Source organism: Mustela erminea, chromosome 10 (genome assembly GCF_009829155.1).
Source record: "Mustela erminea isolate mMusErm1 chromosome 10, mMusErm1.Pri, whole genome shotgun sequence".
NCBI classification, from domain to species: domain Eukaryota; kingdom Metazoa; phylum Chordata; class Mammalia; order Carnivora; family Mustelidae; genus Mustela; species Mustela erminea.
In genome coordinates this window covers 71,695,163-71,717,280 of record NC_045623.1, presented here as the reverse complement: position 1 = coordinate 71,717,280, position 22,118 = coordinate 71,695,163, and the positions used below count along the sequence as shown (strand labels likewise).

At 48.2% G+C, this 22,118-nt stretch overlaps 1 protein-coding gene across 2 annotated transcripts in view; it reads right to left on the bottom strand.

The window, feature by feature from the left end:
• The window catches only part of AGBL4 (ATP/GTP binding protein like 4), a 1,622,967-nt gene that overhangs the window by 97,249 nt on the left and 1,503,600 nt on the right, over window positions 1-22,118 (bottom strand). For both annotated transcript variants that reach the window (XM_032303312.1, XM_032303313.1), the window contains exons 7-8: window positions 21,057-21,146; window positions 11,036-11,150 (exon numbers count right to left, since the gene is read on the bottom strand). In XM_032303312.1, coding sequence (XP_032159203.1) covers window positions 11,036-11,150; window positions 21,057-21,146 — 205 coding nt within the window. The remainder of the gene's footprint in view (window positions 1-11,035; window positions 11,151-21,056; window positions 21,147-22,118) is intronic.

The following is a 22,118-nucleotide window of genomic DNA, read 5'->3' as shown; positions in this document are numbered from 1 at the left end:
ATTGGAGGCTAACATGTAAAGTACCTTTGTGAAAATTGACAAAAGGTGCCCCCCTCCAAGCTGACAAACAGGTGCCCCTTCTGAGTGGGTGAAGTATTGCTCTGGCTCGACATGGGGTTATGAGCAGTTACAGGCAGCCTGGCACCTTAACTAGGAGCCTTTGGGCAGTATACCAACTGCTGTACATGGGAGGAGGCCCTGGACATTCCCGAAGTCCATAGCAGAGCTAGGATGAGGTGGGAATTCCTACCTCCAAGGGTCAGCAAGATCTTGGAGCCTGGAATGGTGGCCTTTCTGGCAAGGTGTTGGGGCTGGGTGAAGGGAGTACTCAGACCATATGTGGAAAAGGGATCATCTTTAACTTTGAAATTCCTGGGTCCTTATTACTAGAGGACAAGGAGAAGCTTTGTTGGAGTGCCTTTTCCCTTTCCATGGAGAGCATGTGCTCTGGGGTTTTAGTCTCCTTCCACCCTGTCTCCTGCGTGGTAGCAACACCTGGCTTGGTGGAAAGGGTGGGATGTCCCCCTGGTGACTTAGGACAATTCTGAGAATCACCAACTGAAAGGACCCAAGATTTCATAAAATCCAATTCCCATATCTCAATGACAGGGAAATGGAGGCCAAGGTCACATAGCTATGTAAGAATAGCATTGGAAGTTCATTCCAGGACTAAGAGATTATTTTCCCTCAATACCAACACTTGACAAGGAGTAAAAAGAACCATTTAACAAAGTCCAAAGGGGAACATTTTCTAAAGGAATGCCCTGGCCGTTGGGTCTAGGAATCATCTATTTCAACTTCTCAAATGAGAAAGGGCAAAGGAAACAAAAAACAGAAGAAAAGTTATTCAGGTCCTCACAAGCTCTGGGAGCAGAAGAGACCCCTGCCCACCCTATCTAAGCCCAAAAAGTAGCTTAGATGGCAGTGTAGACCCTGGAGCCACACTGCCTGGATAAGATCCTGGCTTTGGCCACATCTTGGCTGTGTGGCCTCAGCCCCCATCTAGGCAATGTGGATCTTGCTTACCTCAGAGGGTTGTTTTGAGGATTAAATGAGATCAGCCATGAAAAATGTTGGAGACACTGCCTTGTTTGAGATCAGGGCTACACATGTGTTAACTGGTCTTAGAGTTTGGTCTTGGTAAGACTGTCAGCGTCTTCCACAAACTGGTCTCCACTTATATCTCCAGCTTCTTTAGCCATGTCCCTAATCTGTATACCACACAAGTCTCACACATGTTACATCCTATGAACTAATTGGAAGAAGGTGCCCCCTCCTGTGGGCTGATGTAATTTCTCCAAGGCCCAAGGCCATTCAGGCCTGGGCTACATGCCAGCTGCCACCTGCCCTCTTAGCTGGTGCCTTGTGCAGTGCGTGAACCTACACTGTGGTCTGTAGCTGTGACCATGCACAATGGCCACATTAGACCACTTGCCATTCCCCAAGGCTTCCTGTGCACTCAGGACTCAGGCAGCAAGGCTGAGGCTAGGCACTGGGGCTCTAGGGCAGCTCTCTGGTTTTGACTCCTAGATCTCTAGGAACTTGGGCAAGGTATTTAGCCACTTTATGTGCATCAGGTTCCTTTCTGTAATATGAGGATAATATAAGAAACTATGCCATAGGTTCATGGGATTGTTAGGAGGAACCTCCCATTTCAACTCCAACAGGGACTCCTAGTCTCCAGCAGTGAGAGACTGGCTCTCCCTCTCTATTCCTTTGTTTCCTCTTCTCAGAAGGAGCTGGTGAAACTTGAAACTTATCTGATCCATTAACTTGAGAAAAGAGGAAGAGCCTGTTGGCCTCTGTTGGCCTAGTCCCTCCATGCATGACTCACTGAGACCTGTAACCGTGCTGGGAGGTTCCATGCTGGCCCCCCCTCTGTCACTGGTGTGCCTTCTGAGAAGCAGCTCACTTCCTGCTTGGCCTGGGGTTGGTGGCAAAGTTGAACTTTGGGGTGCCATAGAAGGTGGCCAATTTTAGCCACAGAGATAAGCCATGCCTCCCAAATCCTGCTTTTAATCAAGAATAAAACTAGTATTTTGACCCCTGTCTTTCTGATGCCTTTATCTCCTAAATTGGGGGGAGTGGGAGCGGGTGTATGATGAGTTCCATCTTCAGTGGAAATAATACATAAAAACACTTAAAACAGGGCCTGGTATGCATAAATTCAATTAATGTTTGTATTATTATCAACACTGTTGTTATTTAACACTATTCCTCTGTTTTAGAATGTGCTGCCGATTTCTTCCCCAGGCTAACTCTGCCTCATCCCTCAAGGCTTACCTCACACAACACCTTCCTGGGGCCAAGCACAGGGCAAAACCCACCTCAGTTCCCCAGGGCACAGTACAAAGTAGGTGCTGTGTGAGGGCCTGAGGGAAAGAAGGGGGTGGTGAGGAAAAGAAATAAAGAAGAGGGAGAGGAAATGATGGAGTTGAAAGGCTTCTGAAGCAGAAGTGCAGTGCCAGCAAAGGCACAGGCGTGAGCAAGGGTGGGCCAGTTTAGGGCCCTGCAAAGGGCCCAGGTAGGTGAGAGGAGCAGATGGAGGGTGTTCAGGCAGGAGCAAGGTGGGCTGTGGGAGATGAACCTGAGGAGGAAGCTCCTGGACACCAGGCTCCACAGTTCAGGTTCTTGCCGGTGGCCAACAGGGAGCCATGGGAGGATTTTACACAGAGAACTAACACTCTTCAAGCAGTGGTTTAGGAACTAAGACCAAAAATGACAAAAGTTCTTGATTCTATTGTTTTGTTCTCCAGACTCCCCAGCCACTCATTCTGGGTTACTGTCTCCTCAGAGGCCTATGTTCGCTGTAGAATCAATTATTAAAATCAACTTGCTATCAACTCTCTCTTTGAAATGCTATTCAGCTGGTCGCAGGGACAGAGATGGGGGGCTGCCTCCACAGACATCTAGCCATCTGGCCTTTTCTGTGGAACCTGGCTGCGAAGCTCATTTGAATAATTGGTTTTGGCGGTGTGCACTTGTGGGTTAGACACCTGATTACACTGCCAGCCCCAATGTCCTTTCAGCCTCCTTAGAAACATTGCTCGGGTTACATAAGGCAGGAGAGTGTTTCTGGGAGGTGAGGCTCTGTCTGGTCCCTGTTGTCGCTTGTACTTTGTCTTGACTAACTGTGTGGCTCACTCACTGTGTGACCTTGAGCAAGTTTCTTAGCTTCTCTGTGGCTCTGTTTCTTCTTTGTTCAAAGAGAGTGATTCCTACCCTTTCTATCTATATGCCACAGGCTTCTAGAAAGGCTCTAGGAAAAGCCAGGGGAGTTGGGAAGTAGCAGAAAGGCAAGTGGGGAGATATATGTTGAAGAGAGCTCCATGTCAGGAAGCAATGTGCATACAGGCTGCATTGGGAGAGGGACGCCCCCAGAATGTTGGGGAGCGATGTGCATGCAGGCTGTATCAGAAGTGTGTCCCCAGAATGGGGCTTGGGATGGTCCTTTCCTACCCTTGTTCCACTAGTTAGCTCTATGAACTTGAGGGATTTTGTTAATCTATCTATGCCTCAGTTTCCTCATCTGTAAAATGAGAATAATGATAGAGTTGTACTGAGGACTAAATGGAACAGTACATGCAGAATGCCTTGAACGGCGGCGGGCCCTGGAGGTTGTTGGCTATGCATCCCCACCATTGTTGCCATCGTTGTCATCATCATAACTGATCAGTCCTGGACACTAGGCCTCCAAGACAGACAATGACATACATCTGGAGTATGTTCAGAGGACAGCAGGAAGGACAGGGAGGGAACTGGATTTCAGGTTGCATGTGAGCAGGTACAACGTTCTGGGGGAACAGGCGCTGGCAGTGGTTTGAGTGGAGAATAGGGAAATGTGGGGACACACAGTTTTCAGACAGCTGAAGGGCCACCATGTAGAAGATAGACTAAAACAGAATAATCCTTTGGGAGGGAAGTAGAAGGGCTGGGCTGGCAAGTTTAGCCTGAGACCTAAACCTTTCTAGCAGTTTGAGCTAGTAGTTTGGTGATACTTTAGAAGGGAGGGCGCCACCCAGGCATGGAGGTAGACAAGAAGAGGGGGGGCCCGGCTATCAGTCGGGATACCGAAGGGATCCTGGCCCTGGGTAGAGTGCTGAACTGGCAGTCTCAGCTCCTCTCCTACTCCAACGCTGACAGTGCTGGGACAGAGGCCTTAAGGGTGTGTGTGTGTGGTTGGGGGGGGGGCAGGGATGGGGGCGAAAGCAGCACGGTGAGAAGGGGCTGGCAGACCTCTTGGTGAGGTGGTCCTTGCAATGGGCCTTTGGTTTCCATTTCTAGCATGATGAAAAGTGCATGGTTTTGATGCAGTCAAAGAACAAATAGAATGCTGACATGTATTTTACATTTTATGAAGCTAATTATATGTTCTATCCCATTTTGGAAAGTTTAAAATATTTCCTCCTTTGGATGTTCGGGTGGGCAAGGTCAGCCAGTTATGATGCCTGTGCATGTGCGTGTGCGTGTGTGTGTGTGTGTTGGAAATACCTTGCCTAGTATCAGCCTCTGCTGTGCTTAATGATATCTTGCTGTGCTGATCTTTTTTACTGTCTGTGTCTGGTGAATTCCTATGTATCTTTCATCCTTTGAGAACACCCCCCACCCTCAACACACATCACTGTCAGTCAGAGGGAGGCACAGCCTGCTTTCCGGACACCATGTAGCAGGAGGTGAAATCTGTAGGAGGCTGCAGTTGGCCTGCCTGGATTCATAAACCTGCTCTGACCCTTTCTGCCAGGGGACCCTGGCAAGTTCCTTGCTGCCTCTTTGCTTTCACTTCCTTCTGTATTTAAAACAGAGCCATAGAAATAGACTCATCAATATAGAGCCCAAACGTGCTTGCAGGGGTAGGGGATGGGCAAAACAGGTGAAGGGGATTGGGGAGGGCAGCAAAACTGCAGTTCTAAAATAAATAAGTCCCGGAGATGGAAAGTACAGCGTCAGGACTACAGTTAATAATTTGTAGTGGCGTATGCAGACAGATAGTGACTACGCTTACACGGCGTGCTGAGTACTGTGCAGAACTGTCCAATCCCTGTGATGTCCACCTGAAACTGATAGGATATTGACTACCAACTACACTCAGTACAACCGTGTGGAATTTTTTTCTCCTCTAGTTTTTGACCACTGTTTAAAAATCTCCTTGTGAATTAACCTGAGCTGTCCTTTAGTTTTCTCATAAGTTATTCAAGATTTTCTTAGGGATTTCAGTAGTTCCTCATACAGGGATTAATTATTTCTCTCCTGTGTTCTTTAGTTTATTCAGTTTTAGGACAGACAAGCGTTTCGTATGAGAAAGATGGACTCTAGGACCCCCTGGGCTGCTGGGAGTGCTAAAGGAGATGCTCTCTCTAATGCAGAGTTAGTCGGCACTTAGACATTAGTGTGCTATGAGCCAGGCCTCTGCGGTATCACACGCACACCCCTGTAATACAAACACTGGGCTTCTTATTGGCAGAGGCTGCCTCTGATTTCCATCTGCTTCCCTAAGGCCCAGTGCAGGGTCTGACACTCAGCAGGCCCTCAATAAACCTTCGTTAAATTGGATTTACTGCACCAGAGCATCCTGGGCTACGTGAGGATCACTAGGGCCAGGAGACACGACGTGGTGCGGGTCTGCCGACAGGAGGGCTAAGCCTTTCCACCGCGGGGGCTGCGGGCCTTGCTATGAAGCTGAATGATTTCTGCGCCACCACAAGGGGTCTGGGGCTCTCCCCCACCTCCATGCTCCCAAGAAACACTGAGGTTTTCTGAAGATGAGAAATTTCACAGCATCCTGCTATCTTTTGGGTAACTGCGTATTTTATGATGACTAATAGGCAATTACTATGGTAATATTGCAATTCAGCATGTGTGAGGTTTGGGAAATGAGAAATTATGGGTAACTACTTTGGACTCATTTCTATGGTAACAAAAAGTAATTGTCATTAAATACCAGTTATACTGAGGCTGTACCTGGTAATTATAGATTTTTATGCCCAGAAACATAAATAAAACCAATAAATTTATTCAAAGGTCTATGACTGTTTACTTATACGTGGCTCTATGGGATACACAATGACAAGCACCTAATTAAGAAATGCAAACCCAACACAGAGTTTCATATTGTCAGATGGAGATGGAGAGTCTGTTTTTCAAATGCAAGGCAACTCGTGCATTGCACATGCTCAGAAGGAATCAGTCGCAGTAGGGTCCTGGAGGGGGTGATGGGATGGTGGCAGTGGAAGGGACAGTGTGTGTGCACAGCCACTTTGGATGCAGGACACTGGGGACTGCCAACACACCAAATCAATGGTAGACGGATTCAGCCCATCGCTCCCAACTCCCAGAGGACGTGTTGTAAAGATCAAATGGGAGCTGCCTTGCAGCTTCTCGGTTCTGTAACACCTGAAGTTACAGAATTTGTCCCTTGAGAACCCAGGCCTCAGATGCCCCCAGAGCCCTCTGAAGATGCTCATAGGGCATCAGTACTGGTACCGTTCTTCTTATTTTTTTTATTGTGATAAAATACACAAAACATGCAATTTACCGTCTTAATCATTTCTAAATGTGAAGTTCAGTGGTATTAAGTACATTCCTAATGCTGTGCTATCATCACCCCCCCGTCCATCTCCAAAACCCTTTTTATCTTGTCAACCTGAAACTCTGTACCCACAAAATCCTGACTCCCCATTCCCCCTTTCCCTTTAGCCCTTGGTAACCACCGTTCTACTTTCTGTGATTTTGACTATTCTAAGTACTTCGTATAAGTGGAATCATGCAGTATTTGTCTTTTCATGAGTGGTTTACTTCACACAGTAAAATCCACAAGTTCATGCATGGTATTAGCCAGACCATTTCTGATGGTGCCTCTCCCCAGTGCTACTACTAACTGGCAGAAGATGCCTTCCACCTCCAGTGCTTTTCCAAGAGGGGAGGAGGGAAATGGAGGCCAGAGGAGAGGAGTGTCTCGCCCAAGAACAAGAAGGCTCAGGAGGGCGGGGATCATTAGAGCTCCGTTCTCTGAGTCCGCCCCTGGCCTGTAGGGCAAAGGCCCTGTCTGGGGATGTGGAGAGTCCCTGCATACACCGTGTGACTTCAAACCTGGCTCTTCACCTTCATAGCCTCAGTTTCCCCTCTATTCAAATAGCTATAATTAAAACAGACTCTCCTTTCTCAAAGAGTTGTTGTAAAGATGAAATGTGGGTTTTTTAATGCCTTTGAAAGATAATGTCTTGTACGGGAAAGATGTGTGGCTGCAAACCCAGATTCATGCCACACAAAGATCAAAACAAGCAGCCTTAGGAGGCCGCGTGGGTGCAAGTAAAGGGTTGGGAAGGGGGGCACTCGGCCAGGGCTCCTCGGCCCCCGAGACCGGAGCTCCACGCCCTGGCACTGTTACTAAACCCTGCTGCTGAGTCTACTTATACCCCTAGGAAATACATGTCAGGGGCCCATTCTGTGCTGGGTGCTCTGCCAAGCTTTGGGGACAGAGGCAGACAAAGTCCTGACTTCATGCAGGCTGCTGTATAGAGAAGGAGGTCGTCCTTAAACAGATAGTCACAGGAGTACCCGCGTGATGACGACTGGGGCAAGGGCTAGGAAAGGGTGGGGCCGATGCCTAGAGAGGCCTTCCTATGAGCTGGTATTAAGCCTCAGAGTGAGCTGAAAAAAGGCCACTCTGGGGGAGTGGCCTAAGTGAGACAGTGTGTCCAGTGGCCCCACGTCATTATTTCACACCATGGCATCATTGCTGTCCGTTGTGATGTCATCTAATGACTGGGGATGGTTCCTGGGGACGTGCTCTTTGCTGTCACCAGCTGAGGCCCTTCCGACTCCTCCCGGAGGCCATAGTCCAGGCACATATAGTCTGGTTGGCAAACGCTGCTGCCTTCCATGGAAAGGGCATTATCTGTCATGCTGCAGCAGCTGCCGTCGGCCGAGCTGAAATACTCTTTTACTATAAATACCAGAGTATAGGTACTTGTCCTGTGAAATATAAGTTCTGCATGATCAAACCCGGGAAATCTCCTGCCGTTCCTTCCTGGATCGGAGTACATGTGTTTTTAACGGAGAAGAAGGGAAAGGGGGAGAGTGGGAGAGAGAGCAGATCCCTGGCCATGAGGGCGGGCCTGTGTCTCATTCTCCACACAAGGTCTGGCGTATCTGGGGCAGACCTGCTTCCCTGCCTGCTCCTCACAGCCCACACAACCCAAGGCAGCTTATTTCACTTTCCTGAGGCTTGAGAGACTGTACATCCTGAAGGGATGTTGGGAGGGAAAGAGGGCGGGGGGCGGGGGGGACCTGATGGTCTGTGATCCAACCTGTTTCCAGCAATGGGATGAGATCCTCTGAGGTCTGGGGCTGTTGACTGCCCTGAATTCGGCCAAGTACCCTTCCCTCTCTCCCCAACTCCCTTCCTTGCTTCTTTTGCTCCTCTCTCTCACCTTTCCTTCAGTACTCAAGCTAATTTGGGTAGATTTTCATTATTTGCTAGCAGAGAAATCTTGGTGAACACCCTCCTTCGCAAACTTGTGTGAGGATTAAATGAGATAGGTGTAGGAGAGCTTGACGCGGCACAGAGTGGGCAAGCAGAATTCTTGAAATGGTATTTCCCAAAATGAGTTGAATAACCTCTGATATCACTGGGGGCTGGGAGGAGGCAGAGGGGGGAAACCAGCTGTACAGGGTTCCTTGGGTTCCCCAAAGGGTTCCTTGGTTCATCTTTGGGAAACACAGGGTACATTTTCCCCTCTTGAGATTGCTATTGATCGGCATATTCAGAACTGAAAGATCTTGTAAGAGAACACAGTTAATTTTGCTTAACTCTGTGTTTCCCAAACTCACTCAAACACCAAATTCCCTTCTGCCCTACATTGCCTAGGCAAGTGCCCCCAGGATTGGGTCACACTGCTATAGTCAATGAGGGCTGGCCTGGAGCCCCTCTAAGGCACCTTGAAGCTCTCAATCCTGAATATTATTACTTTTCACCTTCTCCAAATCTTCAGTAGTGAATTGTCATGACTGATAGGCTCTTTGTTGCAACTCAGAGCTGTTTTAGCAATAGGATTAATGCCTGTGGTTAGATATTTGCTCCGGTTCTTATAGAGAGAAATACATATTCTCATGAGGAAAACATTGAGGGTTTAGATTTTAATAGAGAACCATTTGTGAGGGTTGGTACCCTTTTACCCTGAAATCCCCCAATCAGAAAATCTGGAGCTTGAAGACTTATAGAAAGCATCTAGTTCCCCATCACCATCCCAGCGGCCATCAGAGGCCCAGAGAGGGGAAACATTTTGGTCAAGGTCACAGACCTCTTTCCATCTCACCATCCCTGTACAGCAGAGGATGACATAAATAAGTGCATAGAGTGGACAGAATTGACCTCTGACCACTGCTGCTCTTGTAATTAAACAGAAATGTTAACATAAATCAAATGGTCTTTCCACCACCATTACCGCTAACAATGCCTTCTGTCCAGGGAAGGTGGAAAGGCATTGCTCTCAGGCCTGCAGCAAGCCATAAAACCTGCCAGTGCTAATGAACCATTGCTTGAGCCAATTAAGACAGGAAACAAAACTGTCTTTAATTAAGGCATCATGCATCCCATGGGCTCTCTCTAACTTATACCCAGAGGTATTGGGAAGCCCCGCTGGACCCAGTTGCCATGCTTTTGAAAAGCAGTAAACCAACTCTGTTTAAAAGGGATCTATCTGGGTATTGAAAAATCTGGGTTCTAATCTGAGCTGTGTAGGCTTTAGTTTCTTTATCAGTAAAGTCATCCCTTTCCTTCACTCATGTCCATCAAATAGTTCTTGAGCATCTACTGTGGGCTGATCCCTGCAGCCAGGCACCATGGACACAAGGACCACAAAGGCTCAGTCCTTGCTCTCCGCTGGCCTGAAGTCAACGGGGTCCATGCAATGGGATAACTCTTGTTCAATAAGCAGGCCTGTGGGTGCTTAGAGGATGAAATAACTAATTCTGTTTGGGGGTTTGGGGAATGCTTTCCAGAAGGAGAGACATGAGCTGTGGTTTGAACAAGAGTTAGTAAGATAAGGAAGGGATAGCAGGTTCTGGGCAGAGGGCAGCCTTGAGGAAGGTAAGGATCAGGAACCAACAGGTCATGTCTAGGGAACTAGGCTTTGCTTAGAGAGGCTGCAGCAACAGTTCTAAGAATGGAGGGTGGGAAGCGAGGCAGAATGTGGACAGATAGGCACCAGGTCACATAGAGTCTCTTCTGCAAAAGCTACAAGGCTGAATGTTACTTTGCAAGGTGTGGGACTAATCCACTCTAAAGATGTGTAATGTGCACAGTGAAATTAGATAACTAGTCAGTTTCACAGGCTGTGTGACTTTGGGCAACTCAGTTGCCTCAACTGTCAAATAAGAATAATCACACTATCCAAGAGGATTCAATGTTCCGTTGGCAGATGATTCACTGGGCAGTTAAATTTTGGGCTATAAACTGTGGTGCTCAGCCAGGAGAAAGAGAGTTCAAGATCTGAGCGCATGAGTGCATGTGGGGCAGGCTCGTATGCCCACAGCAGAGAGAAATGCTGCTCAGATGACCTGGGATGCCACTTTCCTTCATCAATGACCTCTAAGAAGAAACACAATCAAAACAGTCATTGCTATCACCCCCATACGATATTCTGCCAAGCACATTTGTCCCCACCATTTCTTTTGATTCTCACCAGTGCCCTATCAGGAATGTGATCATTGCCTTCATTATGCAAGAGAAACTGAGCATCAGACCGGAAAGTGAATTCCCCGAGGTTACATAGAAGTGGGTGCCAAAACTTGTTCTAGTTCTCCTGACTCCTGGCCCAGCAAGTGGACCAGAAAATCCTAGCAGGTTACCTCAGGTGGCTGTGCATAAAACATCCAAGGCTCATTAAGTCACATTCTCAAAAATCAGGGTGAAAGTTCCTCTAATGAATTCATGAGTAATATGAAAATTTTCTCAAAAACATATTGCCTTTTTCTTCTGGCTTCCATCCCACCATTCCGTTACTAGCGGCTTCTGGGCTGTTCCCCTGCTGCTCACCTGTAATTGCCCAGGTAGACTCCATCAGGGTTGAGCATTGGTGCAATCTTGAAGACCAGGTGCTCCCGTAGGACACGGGCAATAGGGTGCTGGCTTATAAGAAAGTCAATGATCCCTAGGGAAAGAGAAGAAATCTGGGTTAACCTCAAAGTGTTTCAAGAAGGAAGGAGCACATTTTCCTCAGCTTGGAAGCAGTAAGAGCTCCAAAGGTGATTTTTGGCTTATGTTGTCAAGCATGGTGGGTGTCTGGCTATGGATTAGGTGTTGCCTGGTGAGTTTTATAACCATATTTCTGTTTCCAAGGGACAGTTCAAGACATAATGTTGAAGCCCACGGGCAGATGGAAGAGCGTGTGTCCTGCTGCAGAGTATCATGTGGGCATCTAAGAAAAGAGCACTTGGGTTGTGCCTTGGAGGGCCTGGATTTTGACAGATAGAGATAGGGGAGAGGCAGGGTAACTCCAAACAATGAATTAAGAGCTACTCTCTAATGTCTAATGTTGACATTGGATTGGACAATTACAGGGTCAGGGACTCAGGGATCTAAACCCTCCTATTGCTGGTGGTTATACCAGAAGGCAGAGAGGAGGAGGAATTTGGTTATAGTCACATGAGGAAAAAGAGGTTTCTTCAATGTCCCAACTCTGTCCCTCTTCCCAGTTTGAGAACCCGCTGTTCACAGGCCTGGTTCATGCTGCTTCTCCCTGCACCAGTGCTTGCCTCCAGGTGATCAAATTTAGAAAAGGTGAATTCTCCATGACTCTCCTGCCACAATCAGACAGGCCCTAGGTCTCTTCCTTGTATCTGGCAGATCTGCCCTGAATCTCCATCCCTCTGCTGCTTGTCTTTTTTAGGCCACCACCACATATGGCCTGAATGACTGCAACCACTTTCGGGGCGTGCCCTCATCAGAGTAGCCAAAGGGATCCTCCTAAAGTGCAAATCAGAGCCTGTTAATGCCCTCATTGACTTCCTTCTGGTGATAGCCTGTGTAGCTTGATGAGGGGGCTGGGAGGGGGGGGACAAACAACCCAAGTTCTCACCCTACCCTTCCCTCCCTTCTCCACATTTCAACTTCTTCAGAGACCTGGGGAAAAGGAGGTAAAGCGGAGCCCTGGCATTCCATGAAATAACTGTAATGTTGGAAAATGGCAGGAGTGTGTACACGCCTCCCAGAGCGTAGAAGGGAACACCTTTCCTGCTGGAGAGAGAAGGAAAGGCATCAAGGAGAAAGAAGCTTTGGAGCTGGGCCCTGAAAGATAAGCACGTTTTGATAGACAGACAGGAGGAAGCAGCAGGGTAACTAAGAACCATCCATGGGCCAGAGGCAGGCACTTAGCTCCTGGAATGATAAATGGCTCCACAGCACATCCTGAAACTGCTGTGACCAGTGAGGGACATCTCAGGTTTTCCATCAGGCCAGGGCTCAGAATCCATCGGCAGCCGAAAGCCAGTTGGACATCATTTACTTCTAGACCAACGCGGCAGTAGACCAGATGCCCTAATTTATTTGTTGGTCTTCATATTAAAGCTGCAGTTTGCCAGTAAACAGGCAGGCTAATGATGCCAGGTGCCCTTGTTAGGGGCTAATAATTGCTTAATCTGTCCACTAATTGACCCCGGCTCCCAGGGCAGCCCTCCATCAAGGAGCCAGCCTGCGCTCAGGGCCTGGACACGCTGCCTCAGAGGATGGCAGAGAATGGCTTCTGGAAATGGAGTAGCTCATTGTGATCCATCCTCCTTCACAGATGAGCAGATTAATTGGGCTGCCAATTAGGCAGCTAATAAAAGGATGAGAGAAGACAAAGCCAGGCCAGAAGCTGCAGCCATCCAGAGCTTCCTTTCCCATAGTGAGTGTGGGGCAAGGAGAGGAGAGGTTTTAGACTCGTCTTGGCTGGAGGTCAGATACAGTTCAACAGGAATCATTCTGCATGATCAGAAGTGGGAGGAGAGTCTTTTGTGAATGTGTGTGGGGGGTGGCAAGTGGAGAGTAGCGTGAGGGGAGATGTTGGAGAACATAAGGGTGGAGAGGAAATGCCACCTCCCTGGTCACAGACCCAAAGCCTCCCATGGACTGAGGAAGCAGAAGGACCTGGGCACATGCATTTGGACCCTAACTGGTTATCAGCTGGAGAAGCTACTAGTTTTCCCTGTCTCGTTTCCTCAGCTTGATACAAGAGTAATAATACCCAATCTGGAATCTAACCCATGTGTCGGGGTTAGAACACCTGTGCTTGAACGGCCTGACACAACACCTAGAAACGGTCATGCGCTTTAATCAACTCACTGAGATGGAGGATTGAGAGGCAACGAGGATAGAACAAGCTGAATGGAATTTGGAACTGGGGGTCCTGGTCTGTGAGGCTTGCTAGCTACATGCCTTGGGAGCAAGGATGCTGAGTTGAAGAAGCCAGCAAACCAGCTGTCGGAGAACCTGGGTTCTAGTTGCGCCTCCGTTACTGGGTGATCTTTAGAAAGACTCCGGCCTACTCTCCTCTTTAAAGTTAGGAGAAAGAAATTGATAATTCCCAAGGACACATTCCACACTGGCAGTCTGGGATTCCATCCCTTTATTCCTCTCCCCCAGAGTTGAAGGGTCCTCATGTATCAAGTGAGGAGAATAATCTCCCTCCTGCAGGGAGACACAATCAACCTCCTTAGATCAGTCTCTGTTCCTTTGGTAAACAAGTTCGCTGGGCCCTTGCCTTTGAACTGATTTAATCAAGAAGGTGGAAGAAAGCTGGACAATGGGAAGACTGGAGGCATGAGAGGCTGGGGGAGGGGAAGGAAAAGTGGTAGATGATCAGAAATTACAGCCAGGTCACAGAGCTCACTGCCCTGGGCTGACCTCAGCCTGGTCATGATGAACCTCACCAGGCAACCCCAATGAGCTATTCATTGTTATTTCTCCCAGTGTACTTGGTTCAGGCCAGGGTACACAGCAGGTGCCTATTAACGCCCTTTGGTAGACTGGCCCCAGGCATTCATTTGGCTTTGACAGAGTATAGGGTTAGCTGAACTGAAAATCACTTTCTATAAACATTCACAGGGCCAGGTCTGCACCATAAGCCTGGAATTGCAGGATACAGAAGAGTTCTTGCCCTAGCACATGCACGGTGGGAAAGCAACTCCCATTGCGGCGACGGGCAAAGGCTCAGGCGGGAGAATCTGGGGGAGCGCTGAGAACTCAGAGCGCCTAGGAAAGGGCTGTGGAGAATGGAGATGTAAAGGATGAGTACAGTGAGTCCAATGAAGGGGTGCCAGGAGAAGGAGCTCTGGGCTGGGGGATCCCACACAAAAGCCAGAAGGTGAGGAAGAAGGCCTGTTGGCTAAGGAAGAGCTCTTCAATTCAAGGGCATAGCTCCATGATTAAAGGCACAGCCTATTCAAGCTATCTGGGTTTGAATAGCTGCGTGGCCTAACGTCTCACGGACTCAATTCCACATCAGTTAAGAAGGAAAGAAGAAGGGGCGCCTGGGTGGCTCAGTGGGTTAAACCTCTGCCTTCGGCGCAGGTCACGATCTCAGGGTCCTGGGATCGAGTCCTGCATCGGGCTCTCTGCTCCGCGGGGAGCTTGCCTCCCCTCTATCCCTCTCTCTCTGCCTGCCTCTCTGCCTACTTGTGATCTCTCTCTGTCAAATAAATAAATAAAATCTTAAAAAAAAATAGAAGGAAAGAAGAAAACTACTTGGGGATTGTTGTGCGGATCTCTGTGAGTCAGTAGAAGCAAAGTGTCTGGCATGTAGGAAATGGGCGTGTGTGTTGTCTGACTTTGCTCCCGTTTGGTTTGGCTGAAGGCGTGGGGACGAGAGGATGTTGGGAAAGGGAAGAGGTAAACGGGGATTTGCCAGCCCAGCTGAAGGATATGAGGGGCACAGGAGAGACCACTGCCAACGACAGGGACTGACCTGGCATCCCCCACTGCAGTGTGGAATGGTGTTTGGGCTCAGTGTCCTGAAGGTGGGCAGGGTGGAGGCTGGGGGCAGGCCTAGCAGAGAGCCAGCGAGTATAGAGTCTTGCAGGCAGGAACTGGGGTCTGAAATGGGGCTGACCTGCAATGACCAAGGTCCAGGAAGTCGCGAGGATATAACAGGTGCAGGGGAAGCAGTGTGGATAGATGGTGACACTGAGAAGGACATTACCTGTCTACCATCCCCAAGAGCATCACCACTCTTCACTGAAATGACACAATCCTGGGGAAAGCTGATCCCCAAATGACGGAGATTAAGTTTCTGGTCCCTGGAAGGATGGGGCTTCAAAATGGAAAATAAGTTCAGTTACAAAAAAGTCTGGAAAGTTGTGTTTCCTGTGCCCTGGAGGTTTGAGGATTGGGGCTTTCATCTGCTGTTCAAGTCCTTCTTCCTGCCAGACCGTGAGCTCCAGGAAGGCAAGGACAGGTCTACCTCTTGGGCACTCTCTTGCCAGCATGTAGCTCAGCACCAGGAACAGGGAATGTCCGCAGTAGGTACATGTGACGTGAAGGAATAAAGATGGACCGGGGATGTGCACTGTATGCTCCTTAGCAGGGCTGAACTGTAATTCTATTGGCTCCATGTACAGGGATCAAAACAATGTCAGGGTGGTGACATCTCTTTGCTGATGTCTCACAGGGGCCTCAATGGGTTTCAGATCCAGTTTTACTAGCTTCAAAGTGATACCCTTTCCATTAAGGCAATATGGAAGAGTCAGAAGTTGATTTGCATGGGATCTGTAGAATGTTTGCATATATGTCTTCAGGATTTTCTCTCTAGAGAGTTCTGTGTGAGATTGCTATTGCCTCTGCTAAGAGGCAAGCTGTTGCAATGGGAGGAGCCCAGGCTTCAAGCAAGACACTTGGGGGTCTCTGGGGGACCCAGAGTGGGGGTCACATGAGAACAGCCACTCTAGGCCTTCCCCTCGTCAGGCCCCTGTCTGCCCTGAGCTGAGTCCAACAACCTCAAATCATGGAATCACAAGGAGTCTGGCCCTGAAGAACCTCAAGTTCCTGGTCTTGGTTCTGACCTTTCCACCCTCAATGCTTCCCATTTCACAGATGAAAAGACAGAAGTTGAGGGAAGTGAAAAGCCCATGACCACCCCTTAGTGGGTCTGGTGTTTACTCAGGCTGTAAAGGATAGAGAGAGAGGAGAAAAGGCGGCATAGGTGAGGGATAGGGGTGGGAGGAAAACAGTGGGGGAGGGGAGGGGAGCAGGGGCAAAGGTCACCACCTCACCTTAGGAAACATTGGGTTGTGCTTGGTCCTAGTGTTTGTGAGTGCATGGAATGTGTAGGTGTGTGTGTATCTCCCCTCTCCTCCTCTTATCTCCCCAGGGTAACCCCAAGGAGTGAGCTCCCTGAGGGATGGTCAGCTCTATCTCCTTGTCTGAGCCGTGGGGGGCCCCGTGGCACATGGCAGCAAGGTTCACTTAACCCTCACAGCAGCCCCTCAAGGACCATATTGCTGCCCCCAGTTTGCAGGTAAAGAAACAGAGGCTCTGAGAACTAGGAACTTGCTGAAGGTCTAGGCCGGGAGGTGGAGGTGGTAGGACTCACACTTGGGCCTGCCCAAGTCCAAGGCCTTGGCTCTGCCCACTTCCCCATGCTGTCCTCCAAGGGGTGGTAGGCCTTGCTCATATTAGATAGCATAATTTACTGGTTTAACTGATTCAGTTATGAAGGGTCTGCAGAGGACATGTGTTCTGCCACTGGCACTTTCTGGAGTTGTCCCAACAACCCCAGAAAGCTTCAGTGAAAGAACATTCACTCGATCAGAAATCAGACACCTGACCAAACCTTGGACCTGCAATCTGGTCTTCCTGGAGCAGAATTGAGGAGCTCCGCTAGCGGCTCTCTCAGGAAAACAGCAAGGAAGGAGGTGGGCTGGGGCACACGACACAGAAGCCACACACCTGGATTTGCACGCCCTGTGGGGGTCAGAGGAGCCACACTGGGCACCTGCCAGGCGCTCCACAGTAACACTTCTTTAGGGCCAAGGATATTCCAGACACTGTCCTAAATGTTTTATGGCTATAAACTCATTTCATCTTTATAATGACCCTATGAGGCAGGCTTCCCACTGTTATATCCTTTTCAAGATAAGGGAACTGAGGTACAGAGAGATTACACAAGGTCATGCTGCCCTACGTGGAGGAGCTGGGGTTCAGGGTCAGGCTGGGTAGCTCCACACACTGCTGTGCAGGGCCTCTCCCGAGCTCCTTGGACCTTTCCTGTCTTGGCTGGAAAGTGGGGATAGTTTGGCCTCCCATACACCATGAGTGGGGTTTGGGGCAGCCAAGGGGTAACTGAGAATCCCCCATCCAACCGCCAAGCAGGGCCTTGAGGAAATCTGAGACTTGCCACCTTTATCGCCGCCCCTCAGAGTTCTAGGATGACGTAGTTTCCCTCTGCTCCCAGCAGCAGGTGCGTCAGCAGCTCGGCTGTGAGGACCGTGCTCCCAGCCAGATGGGGAGGTCCAGGCCCCACATGTCTGTTCCCCACTCAAGGTCACTGAGCCGGTTAATGTGAAAGCAGCATTAACTGGGCTGGAGGTATCTCAACCGTCCTTCTAGGCCCTCCCCAGAACAAGGTGGGCTGGGGAGGGGATCCAGCTGGGCTCTGTGGGGCTGTGGTCTGGCCTATCACTCGCGCGGTGAGAGACCCAGAGAGACGGTGCCTTAAGGTGTCTTAAGCTGCCTCAAGAAAGGGCAAATTGTGTCTCCAGGGACAGGTACAGAGATAGGGAAGGAAGAAGACATGCGGCCCAGGCCACATCTGCAATGAATTCACCATGTGGTCCTGGGTAAGCTACTTCATCTCCCTGAGCCTCCCCGTTCTCATCTGTAAGTGCACATCAACTGTTGTGGGGTGCCCAGGGCTTACCAAGCCTGGCCTTCCAGCATTTCCCATCCCTGAGTGGGGCAAGAGAGCCTGTACAGGCTTGGGAGACCCAGACTCAAAGTCCCACTCTGCTGTCTACTGGCTGTGTGACCTGAAGTCTTCTTTCTCTGAGCTCCAATTTAGAATCCCAGAACCAACGCGGCCATTGTCCCCCATAGCTGTCCCATGGGGTAAACAAGATAATCCCCATTTTCCAGATGTAGAAACTGATACTCAAAGATTGAGCCCTAGGCATCAAATAGCTCACAGTTTAAAGGGAAGAAACAAATCATAAATCAAATACATAACAAATCAGGGTGATAAAGATGACCAGCAAGTAACCACAAGGCAGGCGCAAAGCAGTGGCTGAAGGGTGTGGGATGGCAGCCCATGCGGGGTTCTTGATATAAATTTTGGGAGATAGGAAGTGTTTACCGGGCGGCAAGGGGTGGGCAGAGGAGCAGCACATGCGAAGGCCCGGTGGTGGGAAGAAGGTTGCCTGTTCAGGGTTAAGTTGTATGGGGCAGGGATAGAATGAGGCTTGGGCCAGGAAACCTGGCAAGAGCCAGATGGTGGAGGGTTGTGAATGTCACGGCAAGGAGTTGGAGTTTATCTTGGGAAGGTAGAGGGAAGGCATTAAAAGGCTGTGCCAAGGAGTAAACATTGATAGAAAGCCTGCGGGACAGCACAGAGTCTATCAATTCGGTACCATCCAGATTCCTTTTTGGAAAAGCAGGCTCAGCAGAGAAAGCCCCCGAGCTGAACTCAACTTCTCTAGGTCTCAGGCCTTGTCTGTAATGTGGGGTGGTGACCCTGCCCTCTGTCTGCTGCCCACAGAGGAGGTGGGCCTGGGAGTTTGGACTCCCAGAGCTGAAAGGTTTGACAGTAAGGCTACTGTCTTTTTACAAACAAGGACAAAATAGTTGCATCCGATCAGCTGGGGGAACAGGTCTGCTGCCAAGTTTAGTAACTGACAGATGGCTGCAAGTAGAGGGGTTGGTAAAACCAGGAGGGACCTGGGAGAGGTTACTTCAAGGACAGTACTGGGAGGAAAGAGGATGGAAGTGAGAAGGCCAAGGAGTGAGCCGGGGCGACGACAGCGGGGAGTTGAGACACCCAGGCTCTTTGGAGCGGCTCAGGTTTGGGCAGTCACTCCCTCTGCCCCAAACCCAGGCTCCTGGTCTGAAAGAAGTGGGGAAGCTGTGAGGTCTAATGACAGTGCTGTACGAATGCGAACAGGAAAAGAAGACTCGCATCTATTTGCAATAGTGCCTTAGAGTTTACAAATAGGTTACCTACAGCATCTCGGAGCACCCTGGGGAAGGGGGTGACGCTCGTTCTGTCAGCTGAGTGCCCGGCATAGGACTGGGTGTGTGTTTGCACGTGTCCTACCACAGCTTCATGGCAGCCTTTGCAAATAGGTATTGATATCCTAATTTATTTTATGTTGAAGGAAACTGAAATCACCCTGCTAGGAAGTGGCAGAGCCAACGTTTGACCCTAAGACTCTCCGATGGCAAATTGCCAGATACTTCCATGACAATCCGCAATCTCCCTCAAGTCATATTATTTCTATGGGTTTTGTTTTTTTTTTTTTTTAAATCCCTTCGACCTGAAGGTCATTTTGGGACTAAAAGGAGATCAATTACTTAACTTCTCCAAACTTACATAATTATATGTAAGAATACGGTTAATATTAATTCCTATGATGTAGAAAAATTAATATAATTAAAATAAATTATATTTATGAAAATAATAATAAAAATAAAATAAAATATGTAAAGTGCTTAGAACCGTGCTTGGCACATAGATAGTATCACATATTTAATATATGATATACGCACTAGATAGGTAAAAATGCAAGTGTATTGGTGAGAATGTGGGAGAGTGGGAACGCTCAGGCATTGCTGGTGGCAGTGTAAAGGTCTTAGAGAAAAACCTGCGGAGATCTAGTAAGGTTGAAGACGCACAAGTCCTGTGACCTTCCGTGTTATATACCCTGGAAAAGAATCTGCACGTAGGCACAAAGCAATGTACATGAGGATGTCTGTATCAGCTCGGTCCATAAGAAAAAACACTGTAAACAAATGAATTGTCCAGGAGAACAGGCAGGGAAGTTGAGGCGCCTGTCAGACATGGGCCAGGGTACCTGGTGAGAAGAAGTGAACTCCAGCCACACCCATCACCACGGATATTGGGTGAAAACAAGGGCCAGGGTACACAGAATGATACTGTTTGTTAACTTTATAAAAAAGCTAAAAAACCCACGTGAAACAAACCCCTAGACGGTTTAGGAATGCTTATAGGTACAGTCAAACTATTGAGAAAGACAACAAAATACAAACTCCCAGCTACCTGTGGGAGGAGGAAGGGACAAAGGAATGAAAAGGAATAGATAATAGTCTTCTTCTGAAGCTGGTGAGTACCATGGCATTCATTAAATTGTTATTTATGTATTATTTATTGAATATACTTCTTTGTTCACTAATTGAATATATATGTATATATATACACATGTATGCATATACATAGTTGACTAAACATATATTTTATGTGGGCTAAATATTTAGTAATAAATGACAACGCAATTATAAAGAGGTATATTTGAGATGAAAAACTGTATCTCATTTATCTCTGGTTGTCTGATACAAAGCATATTTTCTTGCTCATAGTAGGTATTTCGAAAGTTGTTTGTTAAGTGAATGATTGAATAAATGAGTGAATAGATAGCTTCTAATCCTTATCGCCTCAGTTTCTGCACTCCTACCCATATACACATTGGCCTGAGGCCAGATTTCTTAATTTGATAAACCACTGGAGAGAAGAAAACCCAGGCTAGGGAGTATAGATGATGTCATATGGCTTATCCTCATCATGACACATAGGACAGCACTCCATTCAGCCCTGCCCATCTATCCACCCAACCATCCAACCATCCAACCATTCAACCATCCATCCCTCTATTCATTCTTCCACTAATACATGTAGTTAGTAAACATTTATTGAAAGAAATACTAATGGAGATCAAGTATAACCTCTTTAGAAGCAATGTGAATTCACATCCGAAATAATGACCCTGCATATGACCACACTGTCCCAGAGGCCATCATGGTGCCCTAGTTGGGTGTGGGGGGAGGCACAGAATGCCCACGAGATTTTGCAACTCACCTTGGCACACAAATGAAGAGGGTGTTTCCCCCGGGTGCACTCGTCCCGTGATGAACACTACCTTCTGCTCTGCCCCTTCCCGAAGGTTGTCTGTAAGAAAAAATGGAAGGCGGTTGCTCAGGAGGGCAGGGAAAGCTGGGACTGGGAGTTGGTATGTGGGAGAGAGGGGCAGGGAATGGACTGGGTGCTTTACATTCATTTCTTAAATCAATGGGTTAGAATCATTAAGGCCCAGCCATTACTGACTAATTAAATTATGTCCCCAACTACCCAATATTAAAAGACTACATTCCTATTGGTGCAATTGATCATGTCAATATTACAATCATCTGTAGATGTCATGAGTGAAGCCAAATCTCAGATCCACTGATCGTGCCCCTAGGCAAGTTGTGCATGCCTTCTGAGTTTCGATTTGCTAATCTATACACGTGGAGAGTATTAGTGATTAAACAAGCTTACACATTGCCTAGGACACAGTAAGCACTCAGTAAATAATGGAGAAAAGAAATGAGCCGTTTCTCTTAGTCACAGTAACAGCTGCCATTTAATTAGTGCCTTGTGTGTCAGGGACATACTATACATATAGTTCTATAGAAACGTGTGTAGTTAATATTCCTTTTATAGAGGCAGACACTGATGCTCAGAGAGGTTACATAACTTGTCGAAAGTCACACAGCTAATAGGTGTGGGTCAAGCTGAAATGAGAACTCAAGCCCCTGTTTGGCCTTGATGAAGTAACAGGGACCAGATTTCCTTTTCAACTTAAGCAACAAAATAATCGACACATACACAAAACAACTGTTCTCAGACAAGAGGCAGTGCCAGACTAATATAAGGAAAAAAGGGCACAAATGAAGTTTGCCTTGCCTCTTTGCCTGGAGGCCCAATCCTGACCAAAGAATGGAGAGAGGTATCCTGAGCAGACCATGGAAATCTCACTGAGATTTAGCTTCAGAGAGTCTGAAGCAGAGTAGACAGAGCTCTGCGGAAGAAGAATCCCAGAAATCTGTCAAGGAGTCCTCAAAAGTGTTTGCGGGGTCCCAAGATGTGTATGCAGAGGGT